Genomic DNA, 25,347 nt, shown 5'->3' with positions numbered 1-25,347 from the left:
GGGCGGCGGGGGGGGACAGAGGATCTGAAATGGCCTCTGCTCCAGGAGCAGAGAACCCAACGTGGGGCTGAACCCACAAACCATGATATCATGACCTGAGCCAAAGTCGGACACCCAACTGACTGAGACACCCAGGTGCCCCAAAAGTAACTGTGGTTATCGTTTTTGGTTTTATGTTCCTCTTTGAGAATGCTTTTAGGAAAGGACTTAAGCATTCAAAGTGTGGGGTGGTGGAGAGAGACAGTGAGCAACCAAAAATCTGGACAAATAAGTGGGGTTGAAGGCACTTATTAAAGTTCATTTTGTCTATTTCCATTTCACTGAGTCAATGGCACTTACTTTTATGTGGCATATTTTCCAAAATGGTTGCTGTAAGCCTGTCAGACTTGAAGTGAACATTGATTGTGTTTGAGTAGAGATCCAATTACACCAGGATCATCTATTTTAATGTTTCTAGAATTTCTGTGTAAGCTAGAATCTTTGAGGGATAAATAGTATTTAGTATCTTCGCCAAGGTATCTTGTGTGTTTTAATAATTTGTTATTTGAATTATTTCTGAATGTTTTATAATTACAGTTTTGAGGCTCTTCCCTTCATCATAGCAAAAATGCCAATGTTTTACAATGTATACATTCTGGCAACTGTGTAATTTATTTTAAGTCAATATGATTCTTTTGAGATTTTTGACCTAAAATTCCTTTGCAGAGGTTTTTCCATCCTACTAAAAACAAACAAAAGCCAAAAAAGTGACAGCAAACATAACTTTAATTGCAATAACTCTTAATTTTGGTACATACCCAAACACAAAGTACTGCTTTTGATAGCTTCATTTTTCTTGTCCTAATTTGATTTTTTACCCCCCTAATATCAGGTGCAGAGAGAGCTTGCAGCTGTGATTGCTTTGAAAGCAAGGAAGTCTGGTGAGTAGTCCTTCCTGGGGCTGAGCTAATCTCAGGAAGTTTTGATACAGAATGCAAAAAAGTATCACTATTTGTTTTCAAAATTATATACTCTCCCGTTGAAACAGCATAAGCTACTATATGTCGTTCTTTAAAATTTTACTGCCTTGTTTTATTTCATATTTCAAGGAAAAATGAAATTAAAAATAAATGTTTGTAGTCCATTGCAACTATGAAAAAAGTGTAAGTACACAACCCAAGAAAGCAAATCACATTGTATTTACCTACCATAATGACAGAGTAAACTAACATAAAGGTGGTCTCTGTTTAAGGGTATGTTTTTCATCTCAAAGTAGTTTCTTCTAAAAAGATTTGTGTAATGCCATTTAAAAGCAAGCATTTCATGTAAGACTAATTGAGTGGATCTGATCCCTAATACCTGTAGGATATGAAGTGGAAGCGATATGTGGAGAGGAAAAGGGAGCTTTCAAATACATTTTGAAAGGGAGAAAGCCATACTCTGCTGAAATTCAATATGAGATGGAGACTCGCTGAAGTAGAAAAACACTTAAGAGGAGTGTCAGAAGGAGGCATCCTTTGCTGTTCAGAGGGAGGAGATCAATGCTGAATAGCATGACAAACAAACAGAAGGGAGATGCTTCTTGGGTCACGGTAAACTGGAATAGGACTTTGCAGACAGAAAGACTATGAAAACAATTGAATAAATAAATGGAACAGAAATGTTGTGAGAACACAAACCATCCATTTTACATCTTTCTTTTTCCAATTAGAAACTCTAAGGAGAAAAAAAAAGAAACTCTAGGAATTTGCTTTTCTCACAGTTAGCTTTTGAATCAAACGCACCTTAGTATGAATGAGCTTATTATATTTATACCATTTTCTTTGCTGATTTGGCTGATGTGGAGGACACAGAGACTGCATGCTATAAGGGTAGAGAGAAGGATGCAAAGAACAGTGATCTTGACCCCCCAGGATAGTGAACAGAAAGTACAGCCTGAATAGGGCTCCTAAGTGCCGGCATCCGAACTTGGCTATTTGCATAGGTGGAGACCAAGATGGAGAAAAGACATCAATATAAAGGTTTTGGGAGGGAGGGCCTAGAAATTAATGTGCTAGAGCTGTTCTTGTTTCCCGGCATCATAAGAAGACAAAACTTACAGTCTGTTTGAGTTGGAATGGCAGTGTTGGCAATTTTTTTTTTTTTTTCAAGTTTCAGAAAAAGTTAAGGGAAATAATTAACTTCCAGGGTGTCATGGCTGGAGACAAAAAATAACTCTAGATAGGGAGGCTGGAGAAGAGGGGTTGCTAATTTGCACAAAGTGCGATGGGAAGGCCTCTGGTAGGGGGCATTTGAGCAAGACCTGAAGGCAGTGAAGGGGTGGGGCATGTGGCCATCGGAACAAGTGCCTTTGGGCACAGGGGTGCAAAATGTGTTTGGGGAACAGTAAAGAGGTGTGAGTGGCTGGAGCCAGGTGAACAAGGAGAAAAGAGGTAAGTTTTGGATGTCAAGCTAAGAAGTTTGATTTTCTGGAGGTGAAGAGAAGTAAGCAAGACCTCTATAGGTTAGATTGTACAAAATAAAAGTTTTGGTGTGAAGTTATTTTTATTATTCCTTGATGTGGCTGCATGAAGTTGGACCTGTTTTGCTTACTTAATTGATGTGTGGAGCTTGGAGTGTGAACACAACTTGGGCAACTGCTCAGGACAGTGAAATGGTCTTTCACACATGCACAAATGGTGGGGACGATGCATGTGAAGATTCAGGTAGAAGGAATCCATTGCATTTTTTTTTAAAAAGTAAGAAATTACAAACAATCCCTAAGTCCTCATAATAAAGAAGTAAGAAAATTGATCAGTACAATGGAATGTTTAAACAGCTTGTAAAATGATATTTTGAAGAATTGATACAGTATTCATTGCAAAAAACTATATGTAATGAGCATACATTACTTCTTTTCATAATAAAAATAGTTTTGATTATCTTTTTCTTACTATTACAGTATAGCATGCTCATTGAAAAAACTTTGCTAATAAATGAGTGTATGAATAAAGTGAAAAATCACTCATTATCTCACCAGCAGAGATAACCACTGTTACTTTTCTTGTATATGTTTCCAGATGTTTCTGTATTAGTATGTAGATACTATATTTTTATATATTAATATGCAGATTTGATAAAATTGGGATCATTTTATCTGCATTCTTTTTTTTGAGGTAATTGTATATTCATATGCAGCTGTAAGAAATAATACAGAGACCCCACATTTCCTTTTCCCAGTTTCACCTAACAATAATATTTGGCAAAACTATAGAACAATATCACAACCAGGATATTGACTCTGATACAGAGTATTTCTTCCATCACTACAAGGATCCCTCTTGTTGCTCTTGGGTAGCTACACTGACTTCCCTCCTACCCTTTCTACCCCCTTAACCCATGGCAATTATTAATCTGTTCTCTTTTTGTATAGGTTTTGTCCCTTCAAAAACATTATATAAATGAATAATACAGGATATAACCATTTGGAAATATCTCTTTTCACTTGCCATAATTCTCTGGAGATTCATTCAGGTTGCTGTACATCAGTAGTTCATTACTTTTTATTGCTGTAGAGTATTCCATCATAGGAGTGTATGTCAGTATGTTTACCATTCACCCATTGAAGGACATCTGGGTCGTTTGCAGTGTGGGACTATTAACAATTAAACTGCATCTGCAAACATTCATGAATAGGTTTTTATGTGAACCTACGTCCTCATTTCTCTGGAACAAATGCCGATGAGTACGGTCGCTCGGTTGTTGGGTAGTTGCATGTTTAGTTTTTTAAGAAACTACCAAGCTGTTTTTCAGAGCAGCTATACCATTTTACGTTCTTGCTAGCAATGTATAAGTGATCCAGCTTCTCCACATCCTTGTCAGAATTTGGTATTGTCACTGGTTTTTATTTTAACCATTCTAATAGGCATGAAGTGATATCTCACTTTTTGCATTTCCCTAATAGCTAATTTTTTAGTTTTTGTGTAAGATGTAAGACTTAGGTTGGAGGGTTTTTGTTTTGGTTTGGTTTGGGTTTTTTTTGTTTTTGTTTTTTTTTGTTTTGTTTTGTTTTGTTTTGTTTTTTTGGCTTATTAATGTCCAGTTACCCCATCACCACTTGTTGAAGAGACCATCTTTCTTAAATTGAATTGCTTTTACGCCTTTGTGTGGATATATTTCCAGGTTATCTATTCTTCTCCATTGAACAGATTCTGTTGGTATCCACCAGGCTTGATTACTGTAGCTATATATAATCTACTTTGTACAGGATTCATTTGCATGTCAATAATATGAATCTACATCTTTAGCTTCATTAGCTATATATACTATAAAATTCATTTAACTAATTCTTGGTTGTATATTTAGGGTTTTTCTCCCTGTCCTAAATAACAATAGAAGGACCTAAGGATATATTCTTAGACTTGTATCATTTTTCCCTTTTCTAATTATTTTCTCATAATAAATTACTAAAAATGGAATAGCTAGGCTGATAGCTAGGTGTAGACAGTGTTAAAGTTTGGTTTTTCACATTCAGGACTTTAAGTCCTCTGGAATTTTTTTTGTATATGATGTCTGGTAGAAATCAAGTTTTCTGTTTTCTTTATGTTAAGTCAGTCACCCCAGTAGCATCCATTGGGTATGATGCCAACTCCATCATATATGAAATTCATATATATTGTTTCAGTTATCAAAGCTTTATAATAAGACTTTTTCCAGGGTGGGGATAAGGCAAATCTCTTCTTACCTTTCTTGTTCTCATAGTTTTATTTGGCCAGGTTCCGTGAAATCTGATACAGGAATATTTTAAAGTATATCACATTTATAGATCATTAGATACATTTGACACTTTGGAAAGAAGCGTTTCCATTCAAGAACTTAGGATATCTTTTTTCATTTTTTCAAATTTTCAATCCTGCTAAAGAAAATTTCTCCATAAAGGCCGGCCATGCACATTTTGTTTGTATTTTTAGTTACCTTGTGGTTTTGGTTACTATTGTAAACGAACTATTTCTCTCTGTATCTCTCTTTCAATTCTCTTCTATGATGGTTTCTCAAGTCTTTATCTTTCATGACACTTGTGTTTTAAAAGCTGTACTTTTTAGAGAAGTTTTGGGTTCACAGAAAAATTGAGCAGAAAGGACACAGAGCTATATGGGAGCTCTACCCCTGCCGATACACAGCCTCCCCTACTATCAGTAGCTCAGAGTGGTGCATTTGTTACAATCGGTGAAACCACACTGATACATTATTACTACCCAAAGTCTCTAGTTTGCATTAGGGTTCAGTCTCTATTGTACATTTTATGGGTTTGGGCAAAGGTATAATCATACATATCTACCATTACAGTATCATACAAAATAGTTTCACTACCCTAAGAATCCTCTGTGTTTCACCTATTTCTTTCTTTCTCCCAAACCCTGGCCACTACTCCTCTTTTACTGTTTTCATAGTCTTGCCTTTGCTAGAATGTCATATAGTTGTATTCATACAGTGTGCAGCCTTTTCAGATTGGCTCCTTTTGCCTAGTTAGTAATTCACATTTAAGATTGCTTCATGACTTCTCATGGCTTGATAGCTAATTTCTTTTTAGCACTCAGTAATATTCCATTGTCTGTGTCTTCCACAGTTTATTTATCTGTTCATCTATTGAAGGGCATCTTGGTTGCTTCCTAGTTTGGGCAATTATAAATAAAGCTGTTATAAACATCACTGAGCAGGTTTCTGTGTAGATGTAGACTTTCAACTTCTTTGTGTAAATATCAAGGAGCACAACTTCTGGATGCTGTGGAAAGAATATGGTTCGTTTTATAAGAAACCGCCAAACTGCTTGCCAAAGTGACTAATGCCATTTTGCATTCCCACCAGGAACGCATGAGAGTTACCATTGCTCCGTTCTTTACCAGCATTTTGTTGCTGTCAGTGTTTTGGACTTTGGCCACGCCAATAGTTGTGTGGTGGCAACTCGTTGTTGTTTTAATTTGTGTTTTCCTGATGACACAAGATGTGGAGCAGCTTTCTACATGCTTATTTGCCATCTGTATACCTTTGGTGAAGTGTCTGTTAAGGTCTTTGGCCCACTTTTTAGTGAGATTTTTTTTTTGAGTTTCAAGAGTTCTTTATATATTTTGAGGGACAGTTCTTTTTCAGATGTCTGTTTTGAAAATATTTTCTCCTAGTCTGTGGCTTGTCTTATTCTCTTTCCATTGTCTTATGAAGAGCAGATATTTTTAATTTCAGTGAAGCCAAGCTTATCTTTGTTTCATGGAATCATGTCTTTGGTGTTGTATCTAAAAGGTCATACCATAGTCAAGGTCGTCTAAATTTTCTCCTATGTCACATTCTAGGAATTCTGTACTTTTGCGTTTTTTATTCTAGGAATTCTGTAGTTTTGCGTTTTTTATTAGATCTTTGATCCATTTTGAGTTTTTTTAAGTTTATTTATTTATTTTGAGAGAGAGAGAGAGAGAGAGAGCTAGAGAGCATGTGTGTGAGTGGAGGGGGGGAAGAGAGCCAGAATCCTAAGCAGGCTCCGCACTGTGAGATCATGACCAGAGCCGAAACCAAGAGTTGGACGCTTAACCAGCTGAGCCACGCAGGTGCCCCTTGAGTTAATTTTTGTGAAAGGTGTCAGGACTGTGTCTGGGTTCATTTTTGTTGCATGCGGATGTCTAGTTGTTCCAGCATCACTTGTTGAAAAGACTCTTTTTTATCTGTTACATTTCCTCTGCTCCTTTGTCAAAGATATTGATTTGTGGGGGTCAATTTCTAGGCTCTTTGCTCTATTCCATTGATTTATTTCTCTATTATTTAGACAATACTCCACTGTCTTGATTACCATAGCTGTATAGTAAGTGTTGACATCATGTAGTGTCAGTCATCCAACTTTGTCCTTCTTTAATACTGTGTTGGCTATTCTGGGTCTTTCCCCTCCATATAAACTTTGGAATAAGTTTGTTGATATCCACATCTATATTTGTTGTCTTTTATAATTGGTATTTTTTGCTGCATGAGAACCCTTGATTTTGTGTCTAGCAAAAGTGTTGAACTCAAATGAATTCTAATAGCTTGTTTTAAAATGATCTTGGATTTCCTATATGGGCAAATACATCACCTATCAATAATGACTAGTTTGTCTCCATCTCACCAGTCCAAATAACCCATTTTTATCTTGTACTATTTCATTAGCCAGTGTCCTCCAGTATAAGGCTGACTAATGTCGTTGGTAGTTGGCATTCTTATTTTATCCCTGACTTTATTTTAAAGTTTATTTTTATTTATTTATTTTTTGAGACAGAGAGTGCAAACAGAAGAGGGGCAGAGAAATAAGGAGACAGAATCCTAAGCAGGCTCCGCACCATCAGCACAGAGTCTGATGTAGGGCTCGAACTCATGAACATGAGATCATGAGCTGAGCCAAAGTCAAGAGTCAGACATTTAACCGACTGAGCCACCCAGGCGCCCTTTTCCCTGACTTTAACTGAATATAATATTTTTTACTTAGAAAAGTAACATGAGTGAACGAGATTGTTTTAGAGAAAAGCAAAGATGTTTCTCTCATACACCTCAAACAAATTTGGTAAGCAGTCTTGGGACATAAATAACCAACAAGTTATATATTAAAATATTCAAATAATCCAAATATGAAAGTAGTAGAGATACTTACCTGTTTCACTCTATACTCTCACTTCTTGGGTTGGCACTGACTGTAGATGAAAAATAACAATGACAAGATATAAGAGAGGCTGTCCTAGGTGTTGCATTCATTCATGCCTTTTGCAGATTCTAATTTGACACCTACTGTATGCCAGGTACAGTGTAAGATGCGAGGATACAATAGCAAAGATAAATATGGCCCCTGCTGTTATTAAATTACAACATGTTTCATAAATGAAAACCATTAATGAGTCACTCACTGTTTGAAAAAGAAAAACTTATTACTGTGTAGTTAGGAGGTGAAAAAATGCAGAGACACTAAGCATAGCCTTAATTAAAATAGAGTTCCAGCTGCAGAATGGTACTTTCTGTGTATGCTTGATGTTGTTTTCTAAAACTATTTTGAGGGTTTCTTTTTTTAAGGAAGAAGAAAAAAGAAGTTGGTATATATCTAACAAAAATATTAAAATGAGAGTTGACACATCTGGGGCATGACAGAAGGAATTGATTACCCTAATATCTTATGTCTTGCAGTAAAACTGTTAATTAGGGCTCAGGTGGTCATACCAGATTTATGTCTCATTGGCAAGGGCTATTAAAACAAGAATTCGTATAAAGCAAAAGTTTTTGATTTCAGCAAACTGTACAAACAGAAATAAAAGTAACGGCCAATCAATAGATTATATAAATGATTCAAGACTCTAGCTTAGTAAAAAATCCATTTTGTTGTAATTTTCTAAAAGGGCATTAGGATGTGCCTTTAAACAGTTTTCTCCAAATGCTAACCTTAGCAAGCGTGAATTGCATTTTAAGGCTTCGGGAGATTTACAAGAATTAGCCCAGATATCCTTGCACTTTTTGTTCACTTGCTTCTTCTGCTGCTAATGTTAGCTAATTAGAGTCTTGGGAGATATGTTTTTTCCCTTTTCTAGGAATCCACAGCCAAAGCACTTTTAGCTCTCATTATCTTCAGATCATAGGAAATTGTGCCATGGTGGGCTTCTATTTCTGGAAAGCCAGAAATACCATATTGGTAAATCTCCTTGGCAGTTGTTATATTTTACTCTGTCTACTTAGTCCATCACTAGTTAAGTGCTTTAAAACTAAGTATCTAGGATATTAAAGTTTGGAAAAGAAAGAAAGGGGTTCTAGGCTCTGTTTATGCCATTGACTCTCACTGTGACCTTAGCAAAGTGATTGCAATTTGTACCATGAAGAGATTGGCATACAATCTGATAACCTTAGAGATTCCTTTCAGCTCTAATATTTAATTTAGCGATAAATACTCTTTTTATTAATGACCTTAGTTATCCTTAATGGAGTTACAACCTTGGAAATATTTTATTCAGGACTCTTGGGTGCAGGTGCTAAAAAACAGACTGAAAACCACAAAGGGAATGTATTGGTTTAGAGGATCTATAGAGTTAATTGCAGAAAGGGAGAAGGTCTTTCCTGGTAGTCCCAACCAAAGTCCTGGTGGGGACCTTGTTGGAAGAATGACATGCCTGTCTCTGGAACAGGAGAAGCATGGCAGGGGTGGCTGGAGAGGTCAGGACACCCCCACCCAAGACACATGGACTGAGGCTAGGATACATGTGGCCCCTCAGAGAAAATCAGCAGTAGCAGGAGTGGCTGGTAAGCAAGCACAACATGGGCTCACCACAGGAGGCATTGTTGGTGTTGCATCTCAGTCTCAAGGTTTAGAGAGGAAATGATGTGCTTGGGATCACTTAGGCTGGAAAGCCTGCAGTCAGAATGCAGTCAGAAGAACCCAAGTTTTTTAACAACCAGTCTCTAGGTTTTCCAGCTACACTATGCCCCCTTCCTCGTTAGGAATTTTCTGGATTATGAGAGTAAAGATGTGATTTGTGAAAAGATATTCCCATTTTCCATGTTTGTTCCTGGAATGGAAAAGACCCGATTAAAAGCTCATACACTTTCCAAGTAGCAGATAGCATTTTTTATTGTCTCTTTCCAGGATAAATCAGCCAGGGATTCACGTTGAGGTGTTATTTGTGTACCGAGATAGTGTATGATTTCTTTGGGAGAGTAAAATATATATAACATAAAATAGGATAAAATAGCTACACTCTATTGTGTTTAATTTTAGCTTTTTAATAAACATTTTTAATAGGCTTTAATAGAATTAAATGAAAGGGAAGCCAGTGTTTTACATTGAAGTTAAATTGTCTCACCTAGCCTTCTTGGATCTTCATGTTTGTTTTATCATCTTTGGATACTATATTCAAGCTTAATTAGGCATTTGAATAGGTGTGTGATTTCAACAACTTGCTTACTATTATTCTCGCCTTGCGATGAACTCTGCGCAGAACGCATTCAAGTGGGCAACCCCTGGGTCAGGTAATCGGGTCAGACGGGTTGAAGGTCTTTTTATCACTCTGGTAATCTGGTTCAATTGCCAACTTTGAACACCTACTGTTAGTAACAATCACTGGTCATCGGCCATACTTAGTAGGAAATTTTAGCAGTTTTAAGCCTCCTTCTTAAGAATATGTCTGTAAAACTGGAGGAAATGAAATGTTGACAAGAAGCTCTGATGTGAGGTTTGAGGTCTACTACAGTTAAAAAGACATATTCTCCTTCAGGGCTGAAGCATTACAAAGACCAGATAGTCCTGTTGCTTTGTCACGAGAAGTGAAATAGATTGATTATTTTTTAACAGTAGAGAATAAGGCTTTTCCTTTGGCACATTTAGAAGAAAAAAATAACCATGAAACCTCTGGAATGGCTCTGACTTTTATGGTCCTCTAAATTTTCACTTTGCATTTTTAGTTGACAGATTTCTTCTTTTAATAGAGAACCTTGCTTGACTTGACCCTTTCCCTTTTATAAACACATAGCTCATATATAAGAGAACATACGATAAAATGGGACTTTAGGGTAGACGTTAATAATAAAGTCAGGGGCCAGCAAAGACCGCTTCACATCCCAGTACACAGTTTTTGCTGTGTCAGACTCTTTCTGCCTTTCTGGTTTTCTGTGATATTTTATGTTGAAAATTGAAACCTTCTATCTCTAGTGATCTTCTCTTACTTGTTTTTTTCATCTCATCTCTGAGTGCTCTAATAATGAATGTTTGAGCTAAAAAGGACTAGAATGACAGAAGTCTGTTGCCTATATTTTAAGTAATTAAGATATTCTTAGTTTTTACTGATAGTTTCAACTGCTGAAGTTTTCTTAAGTTTTCCATTGCCTGTCCTCTAAGGATGCACCTTGTTCTCTCACAGTGGAGATTTCCACATGGTTTGGTTTTTTGTCCTTTTCTTCTTTGCCACCTCTTGGATGCTATGCCGGCCAGTGGCCATCGCTCTCATTTGTGGTCAGCACAGACCTACGCTGACTGTCTGGTAACCCCACTGAATGTGGTGTTCAGCATTTGTCAACCAAGAGGAAAGAAGCAGTATGTGTTTTCCCCTAAAATAGTCAACACAACATTGTGGTCTTCCTGATTGATTGATGATGTAGGATGTTTTCCCTGGAAGAGAGTGCTTTGCCTAACACCATACTGATTGTTGAAGCTTGTAAAATCTCTCTCCTCCTTTGGTGCTATAATAACTCCTTGTTCTAACATTTCCAGACACTGTTCTTCTGTCCCTCTTGCTGACAGGTTTTGTATGTTCACATCCCATCTCCACTAGTGCATGATGTTATCAGAGATCAATTCGGTGGTTGACAGGTTATATATTCCTTTTTTTTTAAAGACATAAAACCATAATAAGAATCTTAATACGGTAGTTATTAATGCAGTGTAAAGTTAAAGGATCTTTGAAAATGTAAAACTCTTGCAATCAAGAAAATAATAGCATTGGTAAAACCCAGGACCGATTGAAAATGCTTGCAGCAGATGCTTTGTAAATTTTTCTAACTCTCCCACTGGGATACAAAGAAAATTGCCTTTAAAAAAAAAATCCCGTGACACTGTCTTTTGTAATTAGAGCTATTAAGTCGAAATGATAAATAACCATTCGATGGCATACTATAAAAGAAAATAGCCCTTTGCCCTGATTTCTCCTTGAATAGCAAGAGATCTGAGGGTATTGAGGTTGGGCTCCTTTAACCCTGAGTATTGTTTAGAATGTAGGAAAGCAAGCAAGTGGATTTTCTTTTTCATCCTTCAACATGGTCGTGTCTATTAGGATAGTAAGTGAAACTGGTTTGCCAAGGAGGTGAATGATTAAAACCACAACAGAGTGTGCCCCAGAATGCTAGGTTTTCATTTTCAAAACAAAGTGCTGTGGGTCACTTCAGTGACGGTATGTAATGCTTATTATAAGGCTCCATAGACAAAGGTAATTATCTCTGAATGGGTGCTTGTCCCTGGTTTAGAGATCAGACACTGGGAAGGAGAACTAATGGAGCACTGATGGCCCCTGTCCCCCAAAATGTGAGGGTTCACAGACCAGGCTGTTGTTTCCTGGGGTCCAGGACAACAATTATATGTCATTCAGATTTTTACCTGTTAGTGCCTATGTTTTATAAATGTTGCCAAACCTCTCTGAGGTTTGGAGCAGAGAGATGGGTGGAAGGCAGGAGAGAGGCTCTCAAGGAAGAATCAAGTTTTCTATTTGAGTGCCGGAAAACGGCTTCTAGCACTGCAGCTCCTGGGAGCATTATTTTCTGTGAGGAAACTAGATGAGTATAATGAGTGTACCCTGTGCATAAATTCAATATTAGTTCTACACCCAAGGTCAAATGAAAGTTAATGACCATTTGCACACCAGAGATCTGAAACCCACATTTTACTCCTGTCTCATAATGGCAGAAAAGGAGAGCAATTTATATTTAAATTGATTTAAATTTCAAAGCATAAACACAGAGGTCTCCCTGGTACTCTTTCCTTGTCAGTGCAACTTCCTGGCAGGGCTCGACTTTTGTAAAAAATTGAGCCCCATCCCATTGCAGTTCCCTAGTGTGGACAGTTGTTTTGTTTTCTGTGGCACTACCCTCTTCCCACTCTGCTGGGTTGGTGACGCCAAATCAGAAGCCCACAGCGCAATCAGGGCCACTTTCTTTAATGATTTGGGTTTTGCATTTGTTGAGCTAATTAGCTGATTGAGGCAACTAATGGGTGTCTTTAATCCACTGTTGACTGGGCACCTTCTCCCCGAAGCCTGCCAGCTTCTTTGTTCTCAGGCGTCTGGGGAGTGGGAGCTGCTTCCCAGATGAACATATGATATATGCCACCCAGTGTCTGGAGGCCAGCCTGGGAGGCTGATTTGCTAATTACCAAGTGCCCTAAAAGGCCACGCATCCGCTTAAAGCCCTGTGGCTGACCAATCCTCTGTGTACGAATGAAGGTTTACATTTGAAGGGTGCCCGGGTGAGAGCGGGAAGGAGGACTGATCTATAATCCATTTTCAGAATTTATAATTCTGTGACTGCTTCTGTGTATACGCCTCAAGGCACAAAATAAAAGCAATCTGTAGATGTTTTAAAATATGAAATATTGGAAGATTTGAGGAAATATTTAAAGAAGATGATTAGATAATTAAAAGGAAATCTGTATTAATGGCTAAAATCATCTCTCTTATGAACCAAAAATATTCCTTAAAAAGAAGAATCCTTGCCATATGCTGTTTTTATAAAGTTAAGAAGTTCTACAGTCTGGTATACACACCTTCCTTCTGAAATCCAGCAGTCCTAGGCATATAATTAGGAAATTTGACCCCCATGCTCTCTTGTGTTCTTTCACTCTGGTAAGTCAACTGGCTTCTTTCAGCCTTAGTTTCCATATTTGGTAAAAGGCTTGGTTGATGCCCAAAGTGCCATGCCAAGGCTGCGGGTCATGTCCTATGTACCAAGTACTAGGCAGCTTTACTTCTAATTATACGTTGATGTCTATTCAATAAGAATATGGGGATGACCACTTTTTATCATTTAATTTGCTTTCTAAACTTTTTGATTCATTGCCTTTTTCCTCATTGAAAATCTGCAGAAGGCCCTTTCCTCCCCACTGCCCTCCTCTTCAGGGGACATTTTCTAACTCTCATTTGTATTGACAAGTGAGAGCTATCAAGGGAAATCTTTGTCTTGGCCACATGACCCAGCTATTGTCCAGCATTCGTCACATTAAAAGTCTAATTGTATAAACAGCCATGAAAATGGAGCTGTTCTCAGTAAAACTGCAATGACATGAACACAGTGTGTGTGAGTATAAGTAAATAATGCTCCATAGTACATACACAAAGCAAGCAATTTGATTTAGCTGAATTCTACCAGAATGAGTAATGCTGTTGTAATAAAAGTGAAATTTGCTTCAGATACTACTCTTTCCATTTATGCAACACACACATGAATACTTAACATTTGAGAATTTCTGTATCAGACTGTGGTTCCAACTATTTGCCTTTTTCAGATAGGTTATAAAAATACTGCATTTTATTGCTGCATACAGTGATTGAGAGCTGTTTTTGGAATGAGATGGGTGATAGAAATGTTGACCCCAGAGTCAATGAAGTCTTGTATTGTACAGGCTCAGCTTCAACAGTACTTTTTTTTTTAAATTTTTTTTTTCAACGTTTATTTATTTTTGAGACAGAGAGAGACAGAGCATGAACGGGGGAGGGGCAGAGAGAGAGGGAGACACAGAATCGGAAACAGGCTCCAGGCTCTGAGCCATCAGCCCAGAGCCCGACGCGGGGCTCGAACTCACGGACCGCGAGATCATGACCTGGCTGAAGTCGGACGCTTAACCAACTGCGCCACCCAGGCGCCCCATCAACAGTACATTTTGACAGTGTTTTTATTTGGAGATGGGGAAACAGAGAATGGATAGATACTTTTAGAAATAATCTTGGGTTTCTTTCCAAAAGCAAAATTCCTCCCTGACTAAAGGGAATTTTGTTTTTCTAAAGCAGTGGTTCTCAAATTTAATTTACATAGCAGTTAATTTGTAGCACTTATAATTCCTGCCCTGCTCCTCACTGCCCCCCTACACCCAAGTTAAGCTTGATTGCAGGCCCCGGTATCTGAATTTCTAACCAGCCTTCACTTCTAGGTGATTTAGATGCCACACTTTGACAGACACTTTCCAAAGTCTTTGTGATCTGCTGTCTCAGAGAGTGAGCTGGTGTTCTATGAAGGGTGTTGGTCTAATGATCCAAGCATGGTAGAGACCATCAAACTGTTGTTTATACTTTGGCTACTAACTCATTTACTGGACAACTGCCTAACTTTTCAGTGTTTCTCTGCCTGACTGGAGATTTTGTCTCGGGGATGATAACAGAATTATAACACTCTCATGTCATTGGCAGTAAAAGCTTTATAAACGAAGTGAATTTTTACCAAGGTTTGTTTGCTGGGCAGACACAGGAATAAGTGAACATTCTCACTAAAGTTTTACTTACTAAATTCACCAGAAAGACATTTGAGGTGGGGGTGGGGTGGGGGGCTGGGTAGTTGGCACTGTTTATAGGGGAAGTGAATTTAACCCTGGCCCCAAACAAGTGCTCCTGAACCAAAGCCATATCCTTGTAAATTGTGGGCTGATCCCAAGTCAGTAGAACCAATGAGTTTGTCTGGTTCCCCTTTTGCTAAAAAATGGCTGCCTTCTATCTACTGAAAATGCAAACATTTAGTAAAAGCAAAGCATTCTCTTTAAGACTTACTAAAATCAATGGGGGAAGTTTGCACCTTATCATCCAATTGCTTTCTGGTAGAAAAATGATTGTGGGAAATGTGAGGTTGAGGTCACTTGGTATCTATCCTTGGGAACAGATGGTAGTTTTTAGGAGTGTTGCCTTTAAACTTTGCTCTACTTTTGAGAGAGAGCAAAGCATGACAGATGCCATCATCTTCTCAGTTTTATGTATTCTTATTTTCTTCATATTTATTTTTAGCCTTGTTTTTGTATGTTTAAAAGGCCTATTTGAATATTATAGTTCCAAAGGTGAAGCTAGGTGCAGGTGATTTTCCTCTCCAAAGGGGCCTTATACAGTAAATACAGATTTGTCACACATTAGCAATAAAACCAACTTCCCCGCCCTTCAGATAGGGTTCTTAAGGGGAGTTTGGAGATTATCAATAAGCCCTGGCTGAGAGCCTCTCTTGCTGACAGTGTAGGGGTAGGGGAGCATTATCTCAACAGCCTGGGTTCCCCAGGGGGTGCTGTGTGTACGTTATCTAGTCAGGGAAGGGGCAGATTCCATTACTAGGCTTCATGGTGCTCAAGCAACACATCTGGGCTGTAGGCTTGGACAGTGGACCCCTCGGACCCTCTGGTTCTCTTAGACCCATCCCTGAAACTAACTATGGACATGGAATGCACATTTAGCATTTGTACCTAAGTCCAAGTGACTGAATTTACTTCCTTTTGTGGGTAACATTAAGCCTACATGAATTCACTAATTTCAGGGTTAGTCATAAAACCAGATGGACAGTTTCGTCTAAAGATCACATCTATTTAGGTGGTTCAGGTCCCTTCAAGGACATTTTCATGGGACCTGCTCAAGTACAGTTTTTTGTTACCTTGGTATTTCAAGAAGAAAGACAAATAAAACAACCAATAGTTTTATCAGTTTTATCTGAAAACTCAAGATATATATGCTTCTATTTTTTTTTAATTTTTTTTTTTAACATTTATTTATTTTTGAGACAGAGAGAGAGCATGAACAGGGGAGGGTCAGAGAAAGAGGGAGACACAGAATCTGAAACAGGCTCCAGGCTCTGAGCTGTCAGCACAGAGCCTGATGTGGGCCTCAAACCCACAGACTGTGAGATCATGACCTGGGCCGAAGTTGGACGCTCAACTGACTGAGCCACCCAGGCGCCCCCATATACTTCTATTTGAGAAGAAATGTAGTTCAGTGCCTTTGGCATGAATGCGAAAGATAGTTTGGGTGCTGTATCAAGACGTTTTTTTCCCACATGTATTTTGTCTTGGTTTTGTTAGCTGATAATCTTAGGAGATTATTTTGTGAGCCATTAAAGTCCTTATATTGATACTCAAAAGTGCTCATTAACAGATTCTTAGAATTATTCTTTATACTGAAATGTAGGTGGGGAATGCTGTGTTCTTTATTCTTGACAACAGCTCTTTGGTCCTCAACAAGCTGCTACCTACTGCCAGAAAGTAATATCTTAGCTATTTTTGATTTGAACTCTTTCTGTGATAAATGGTCTGTTCAGGATATTGCTCCTGCCTGGGCTGAGTTTAAAATACCCCCTTTTGGATCACTTAGTCCCTGGCATGGGAGGGTCTTTGGATCCCCACGGTACTCCTAGGCTTCTCTGGTCTCTGCAGAGGTGCCCATGACCGTCAGGGGCCCATCTCAGCGAGGTTATGGTCTCTGGGCCTTTCTGCTTGTCTTGCCCTATATTACCTCTTGCAGTGGCTGTAAACTCCACTGTTGACTGCTGCAAACTCCATCTAGCCTACGGCCCTTTATAAAATAGGCTCCATTGCAGGCCTCTGTCCCCAGGGCATATAAAACTTGTGAGACCTTGCAGATTTCCTATCCTGGGGAAGAGGAACAACTCAGGAGTGATAAGCTCCATACCTCATCTACCCCTTGTCTGCCCTCAGCTTTACTGTGCTCACTGCTGAATCCACTGTGAGCATGCTGACCCCCACATGGGGCTGGCGGCGGACTGTGATACAGTCTCCCTCCCCTGTGTGCTAAGTCTCCATCTTTGTGTAAACCTGCACTCCTGTTTTCGGTGTCCCCTCAACCATCTACCTGGCCTCACCTTCTGAGAGTCCAAGCCCAGCCAGGGAAGATGAGGCTCATAGCTCTTACCTTTCATCTCTGCTGCCATCTGTAGACATCTGGTCTACCATCTTTAGTGCCCTGTCCCCCAAACCCAACAGTCCACTTGCAGTATCCTGGGAATAGCCTTGAGCTTTCCTAGCCCATTACTTCCTGACAGCTCCTTGAGGGGGACAAGCCTGTGGCTTATCTGGCTCAGGAGAGAGGAATTTGAGATTTGAACTTCCAGAGTTGGTTTTTGATGTGCAAAGGAAGGTAACATTTCTTTGTAAATTTTGCCCTTTCAAGGCAAAATCCTAACTTGGATGTCAGAATACAAATACTAATGACTTTGTTTCTATGTTCCTCATCCTGCACTCTACCCCAATAGTGGGTGGGTCTGATGAGAAGAAAGGCCCCATCCTTGGATGAAAATGCAAAAGGAAAACACATTACCATGTTGGAGTGTAAGGTAGCTACCCTTGATCAAGCACTTTACGTCCATCCTTTCTTCCACATACCCAGCCTATAGGGTGGTGATTGTTAACATCTCTCTTCTTCAAGTAATGAACTTGAAGTTTGGTGAATTGATATAACTTGACAAAGGTCATGTGCTAGAAGGACTGTAGGAATGGTGCCGTATTTTTCCCCAAATGTGTAATAAAAGGAAGTTTCTTTAAATTCTAGCTGGATGGATTAGATGAGAGTTATGGAAAATTTCACATCTTTCCTTGGCCTCCTCTTGAGCTGCCCGCCTTCCATCGATTGCTATATTGATTGAACTATTTGGTGTCTTCGCTTGTATTTGCAAACACAAGGACTCTTAGGGAATTCTTGGTGGTTCCTCTGTATGTTTTACAATTTCCCTGTAATGTCAATGAGAAGATTTAGCAGTAGCATTACTGACAATTCAGGAGTTAAAAAAAAAGCTTATGAGCATCATATGAGTGGCAGAAAACTTTTACGTTATTTTTAAAAAGTAGATTGCTGGTCTACCATAAAACCTTAGTTAAGTGTCCTTGTAGATACAACCTGTTGTGTTTTCTTTTTTTACAATCCTAGAGGCAGATTTGTATAGCCAGGAAAAGCCAAATCCAGAGACTCAGTTTCAGTTCTAGATTAGCCACTTGGCTTAGTGGCTTCCAGAGGCTCATTTTCTTACTCTACGAAATGGAGCACATGCCTCTGGGGCTTGTTAGGGATTGGAGGGGCGGGGCAGTTAAAGGAGATGCCATAAAGCATGTAGCTTCACATCGGCAAATAGCTAGACTCAGAAATTACTTTTCTTTTATTCCCTGAGATCAATCTTTTAGAATTTTAATTCCTGAGAGAGATACAGAGTAAAAAAGTGCACTAGGGTCTTTTTAAATGAATAATCATCTTGTATCAGCTCAGTACCACCTCTGCTCATACCTTTACCGTATGATTATAGCAGATTAGCCTGAACCTGTCCTGTCACCAGATCATATCCTTGTAAGGCACTTAAAAAATGAAAGCTCTTCTGTCTCTGGAGATAAACACTGAAGAAAAATGGTAGCTAAGGTTAACTCGATTTTTTTAAATTGAGGTTTTATTTTAATTGGATCATGTATAAGGCATCTTTGCATTGAAAGGAAACTTGTTTTTTTCTGGTATGTTTCCTCAAAAGAAGGGCAACCATAGAGCTTACTGGGCTCAAGTACTGATTAGTTCTTTATTACTCTGGCCAACGGAGCAAGTATTTATGATCTAATTAAGATTTGATACAGGATGCACTTTGCTCTTTTGACATTATCATTTTTCTCTGTTGAATAACTTTTCCATTGACTGGACATGTATTAAATGGTATTCAAAAGAAAACACTATAAAAACCTATTACAAAGTGGGGGAGAAGAAATTTGAAGAGTCTAGGCTACATGACAAAGGCATAAGAATTGAAGGGGGATCCTCTCTGCCTGAGGGGAGGATAAATCATGCAGGCAGCTGGGCAGCAGGGAAGCAGTCCAGACCTGGTCGCTGTGTGGCATGAGCTGCTTCTAGCAAAGTATGCAGAGCTTGGAGCATCAGATGGGGAAAATGGCAGTTTTTCAGCTACCTCTCATTTTAGCCTCCTCACTGTGGATTTATTATGTTGCCTGACTGCTGTGCATTTCCAGAATATCAACACACCTATATTCACATGTTAGTAAAAGCAATACCTTTCTTTTGTGCAGCAAACAATTTATTATCTTCTCTTCTATAAAAGCAGGGTTTAGGAAGCATGGTGAGAGTTGAAGGAAAGGGGTATGTATGTAGGAGCACTTAGCAATGAGTAAGTTATTATGGCCCTAACTTTTACAGACTGAACTAACTCCTGGTAGGAAATTCAAGTCAATTTTCATTAGACTGTTTACTGTAAGCTTCCTGTGTTCTTTGTTTTCAGTCTCACTCCTTTTCAGTTTCATTTTGGACAGTTTAAGTCTTCATGGTGGATTGGAGCAGGTAGAGAGTCAGACCTGGGTACTTGATCTCCTCCACCGACTTCCTGTGTGATTCTGGGCCAGCTGTTGAGCATCAGAGGCTTCAGCGTGAATGGTTCACGGAGCGAGGATCACATGTGTCAAAGCTGTCCAAACGGCGCAGCCCCATGCTGAGCCCCACTGCACCAGGAATGCCAGGGATGGGGCCCTGGAGTCTGACTTGGTACTCAGGCCCCTGTGTGACTCTCCTGTTCTCTGAGTGGGGAGAGGCAGGAGTCTGAAGGGATCGGGGGCTGTTGTGATCGGACTTACCAAGTCTGTGGAGGAGAGAACGAACTGTAAAAGAGGCTGCTGGGAGGCTGTGGCAGTGACCCGGGAGAGAGGTGGTGCAGTCCTGAGCTCTGATCCTGACAGAGAGGAAGGAAGGTGGAGACATTTCGGAGGTGGAAGTGACAAGGTTTAGTGAGAGACTGATGTGAGGGCAAAGGGGAGGGAAGAACAGGAAGACACCCGGTGGTGACATAAACTAAAATACTACAAGAGGAGGCTTGTGAAACCTAGTGGACACGATGCTGGTGATTTCAGACCTTCATGTCCTCACACCTTGGGGACAGAAGCGGTACCACCACGCTATCATAGCTGCTTGTACATAGCAGGTGCACAATGGTCTGCAAAATGAAAACGTTCAGAGTGTAACTGGAGATGTGGGCTGGGACTCTGAGGAGAGGGCAGAGATGGAGACACAGATTTGGAAATAACCTGTATAACCATGAAAACTGAAACCAGAGGAACAGATAAGATCACCGAGGAAAGAGGCAGAGAGAGAAAAGAGAGCCTGCGGGAAACTTGCATTTTTAGAGGATTCAAGGATGATAATGACCAGCAAAGAGAGTTTTCAAACAGCAGTCTCAAGTTCAGTTCACAGGCTAAACCAGTGGGGGCTGAGAAAAAGCAGTTGGGACAGAGATGTTGTAGGCATTGGTCAGCTTTCAAAGAGAAGTTGAAAGGGCACTCTGGATGGGCCAGATGATAATACTCTACAACAAATCTTGATGGTGAATACGGAGCAGTAGTTTTCAAATTTTAACGCGAAAAAAAAAAAGTGATGAAGTGAAGGCTGCAACAGCTTTTTCCCCTTACTTTTTAAAAAATAGAAAAGATTTGAGCATTTTGAAGCATTTGTGATTATATATTGGTAACCAAAAATAAATAGACTCTATCAGCACTTCTCACCGCCAGCTCGTTTCCATGCCGGCTCCGAGGGAATGCAGTACTTGCTGAATGTGGATGGAGTGTTGTTGAGGGGCCTCCTAAAATAAATATTATGGCCCCTCTCCAGGAATGGTACAAAAAATAGCCGGTTATTTAGATAATGAGGAACTGGGTTCTGCCTCCCATGGCCTGGAAGCACCTCAGTGTTTTCCTAACATTTTAAAGTCCACAACCCATTGAACACACAAAACAGCCCCACCTGGTACACATCTGATGGCATTTGTGAACAGTACCTGACGTTACTGGTTGCGATGCGTTTTGACGTTTACATTTTTTTTCCTGTTCTAGTTTATTCTGTTCTGTTTCGTTAGAAAAGAAAAAAGAGAAAAAAGAAATACTGGCGAGGACCCCCATGAATGGACTTGTTGATGTGCAGTTTGACCAGCACGGTACCATTGCATCCTTGACAGACACAGGCTGGCACCACTGTAGAAACATCCCTTATCCCGGGAGGGCTGGCACAGGTTACTTCACCTCATGTATAAGATGGCGATGACTTTCCCCGTCCATGTCTTCAGGATGTATGAACCTCAAATGAGAGACCCGTTAGGAAACCTTCCTTCATAAAAAAAATGCTCCAAAGGTGAAAGATGGTATTATTGCCCCAACTTTAGTTGTTGGCAAAATACTCAGCGAATTACTTCTCTTGACTGTGTTTGGTGATTTCTCACATTGGGACATGAAATGTTAAATTTCTCTGTGTGGTGACATTTTTGGAAATGGTTTGTAAAGAACACTCTCAAGTATAGTCACCTAGCACATCGCAATCCTTGCGTTTAATTTGTGCTAGTGCGGCTCTTTCTTACCTTTGCAAAATTGATTAGAAATTAAATAAGCATTGTTGTGAAAGGACGTCCGTCTTCTTTGTGTTTAAATAATAATATTAGTAGAGTTATTAAGAAAGTTGTCTTAGCAACCATCCTAGTAAGTCGTGAGAGAAAACCTGTTCTCCTGAAGGTAACAAGGAAGTGATATTAAGGCAAGCCCTGAAATCTTGAAGGCTGTCTGCAGTAGTCCATCTGGAATGACTCTTGGCTAACTTACAAATAGGTGCATTTAAACTAAGTACTCTTATGTGAATTGGTGCTAAGTAATCCACATATATACTTAGCACATAAAACATGTGGATTTTCATGTTTACTACTGAAAATATATGCTTTAGATCTTGTGCTTGTGACTTTTGTTGTGTAAGTTATTTCAAAGGCCTTTTCTTGCTTTCAGACTCTGGGTTGAGAGATAAGGAGATGGTTTGTGTTGGCAGAGAGTGAGGCTCCCAGCCTCCCTCGGTCCCAGAAGCTGTCATTCCTGTGTACGTGTTCCACTGGAGGGAAATGTCCCAGAATCAATATTTGTGTAGGAAAATTTTCCCCAACCTACTCTTACTCCGACCAGATAAAAGAAAAATACAGCTGAAAAAATCTAAATAACTGCTTCCTCCTCTTTCTATCACATGAGCCACACCACTAGGAGGCGTGAAGAGAAAAGTTGTCTTTGTATGTATTCCCTGACATGTTCAATCTTCATGTTCAAGGATGCCTAGAAGACTCCTTTTTAGGTGACTAACTGTATTTCATATGGGACGCTTCCCAGGGTGATGATAAATCCTCCGAAGTCCAGAATAAATACACTTTTCTTCCCAAATGGCGTATATGAACTACTGGCTGAAATATATTCTTGGAATCATACTTTTTCAGTGCTTCCAAGAAAATAATGTTATCTATGTGTTGGAAAAGACCACACTCTTCCTTGTCATCAAGATACTGAAGATAAGAGTCTACCAGAACTTTGAGAGTCTCCATGGTGCGCACTGAGATGGATTGCTGAATTACCTTGCCAAGTCCCTGAATTTCCTTGTATTTGTGATTCTTGCTCTGTGAATCGAACTGTATTGCTGTGCAACTAATTTTGAGGTTTTCAAAGATGTGATGAGAAATGGAGTATTGTTGCGTGGGAATAAGCTAGAAATACAGGACTGAATCTTTATCCCAATTATGCTTTGATGCTAATCCCCTCTCCTTTGTTTCTATGTATATGTACTAAGAATCATGCCTAAATCTTAAAAAATAGTGTTAGCCCTCAATTCTGAAATTGTTTTTCATTGTCCTGCGTGTCAGTGTGCAATAATAAATGCCTAGACACCAGAATATTGTTTTAAAAACAAAAACATGAATTTAGAAGGCAAAATATTCAAAAATTTAATTTTCTTCATTTGTATCAAAACAAACTTCACGGGGCACCTGGGTGGCTCAGTCGGTTGTGTGTCTGACTTCAGTTCAGGTCATGGGTTCGAGCTCTGCATCCAGCTCTGTGCTGACAGCTCGAAGTCTGGCACCTGCTTCAGATTCTATATCTCCCTCTGTCTCTGTCCCTGCCCTGCTCGTGATCTCTCTCTCTTTCCCTCTCTCTCAAAAATAAATAAACTTTTAAAAATTAAGAACTAAAACTTCAAAGAGCAAATGTTGAAATTAAAGTGTAAATCAAGTGCCAAGGTATGGTTCACACTTCATGTAGATGCACTTGTCCCATGTTAGTTGCCCTCAAGAAGAATTATTCCCCATTACAGGTAAAGACTTCCCTTGTTTCAATTAGTTGAGTACAAGGCAAATAGAAGTAAAAACTTCCATAGCCATTGCATTTTTAAGCGGAATTTATAATGTTACTCTGTATTTTTCCCTTGGCATTCTCACCTCTAGTTTTTCAGAGAAAACATAAGAGTTTTTCTTTTGTCTTCACTTTCTTCATAATTGGGCAGCAGTAGCAATAGGGGAGCCCCTTGGAACAAGCACAAATGGAACTTTTTGCTGGAAAGAGAAGAAAAGCTTCTGTCCACTTCCGCTGTTGCTGCTTTGCCCCTAGATGCTCAGTGATAGGCGTTAGGCTAGTTATTCATGGAGTTTAATACAAGAATTTCCCTCCCCTCTTTTTTCGTAAATAGTTATGAAAGAAGTAGTTCATGTAAGTAGGCATAGTCAAGCCATGCCGTTGGGGGCACTTGGGGAGGGAACTGTTGATCCAGTTAGTTTTTACAGAGCTCATACGGTGTGCACAGCACTTTAGGTGCTCTCTGTGGTAAGCGCCTCACAGCAGGCAGAAAAGGCATACAAAAGCAAAGGGAATATGAAACGGTACTTTAAAAACTGTAGAGCGGAAAGCACAGTATTTGGTACACAAAACCATGCAAAGTGAACCCATAAGTACAGTGCATGACCTCACTGTCAGTAAGGTTGGTAATATTTTTGCCCTGCTTTTGATGGAGAGTGCAAAAGAATAAATGGCACAGAAGATAGGAATAACTTATTCTACTTAGGAGTCATCCTTGATTGCTGCTTCTCCTCATCTCTCTCCGCCATCAACCATATTCAGTTCATTGGCAAGTGGTGTCCATTTGGTCTAAAAAGTCAGCTCAAATCCTCCATGTTTCTGCAGCTCATTGCCACCTCCCCGGTCTGAGCCATTGTCATTTCTAGTCACGATGTCGGCAGTTGGGAGCACCTGGGTGGCTCAGTTGGTTAAGTGTCCAACGTTGGCTCAGATCATAATTTTACTGTTTGTGGGTTTGAGCCTTGCATCTGGCTCTACACTGACAGAGCTTGGAATCCTCTCTCCCTCTCTCTCTGCCCCTACCCTGCTCGTGCTCTAGCTATCAAATAAATACATAAACTTAAAAAAAAAAAGATGTTGACAAGAGTCACCTAAGTGGCTCCCTATTTCCTCTCTCGCTTCTCTTAAGTCTGTTCTCCACAAAGAAGTCAAAAAGAACTTTGGAAAATACACATCAAATCATGCAATTCTAATTTAAAATTCCACTGTGCTTTCCCATGTGCTTAGGCTAAAATCTGGATTCACGCTGGGCTGTGCTTTCTCTGGGTTTGTCTCCTGTCACTCTCACCTGCCATGGGTGGCTCCATCTCAACCTTGAGGTCTCCCCCCAAGTGTCACTTCTTCAGGGAACTGCCATCCCTGCCTCCCTCCCTCAAGTGTGACCTCTCCCTGTCGGTTTTCTGTCATTGTCCCATTTCTCATGATCTCTAATGCCATCTTACTATTTTTACTGTTATCATCGTTACCATTATCATTATTGTTATTGTTAGTTGTAGTAGTAGTTGTTGTTGTTCATTGTCTCTCTTCCCAACCAGGATGTGTACTTCATGAAGTCAGGGTTTATTGGCCTTGCTCGCAGGAGTAGCCTCAGTACCAGGCACACAGTCACCACTCAGGAAATATTTTTAGGGTGAAAGAGCCAACTGTACAAAGAGCAAAATAATCAAGTCGGTCTGCCTGGATCAGGGTTGTATTGAATGTCAGTGTGAAGTTGCAGG

The 25,347-nt window shown here is 39.6% G+C and overlaps 1 protein-coding gene across 1 annotated transcript in view; it reads left to right on the top strand.

Annotated features, from left to right (window-relative positions):
• The window catches only part of RAPGEF5 (Rap guanine nucleotide exchange factor 5), a 233,780-nt gene that overhangs the window by 91,859 nt on the left and 116,574 nt on the right, over positions 1–25,347 (top strand). Inside the window, exon 7 of the mRNA XM_045495057.1 lies at positions 872–920. Coding sequence (XP_045351013.1) covers positions 872–920 — 49 coding nt within the window. The remainder of the gene's footprint in view (positions 1–871; positions 921–25,347) is intronic.

Source organism: Leopardus geoffroyi, chromosome A2, assembly GCF_018350155.1.
Source record: "Leopardus geoffroyi isolate Oge1 chromosome A2, O.geoffroyi_Oge1_pat1.0, whole genome shotgun sequence".
Classification (NCBI taxonomy): Eukaryota; Metazoa; Chordata; class Mammalia; order Carnivora; family Felidae; genus Leopardus; species Leopardus geoffroyi.
Note: the sequence above shows the minus strand (reverse complement) of the source record. Positions and strands in the feature narration are given on the sequence as shown.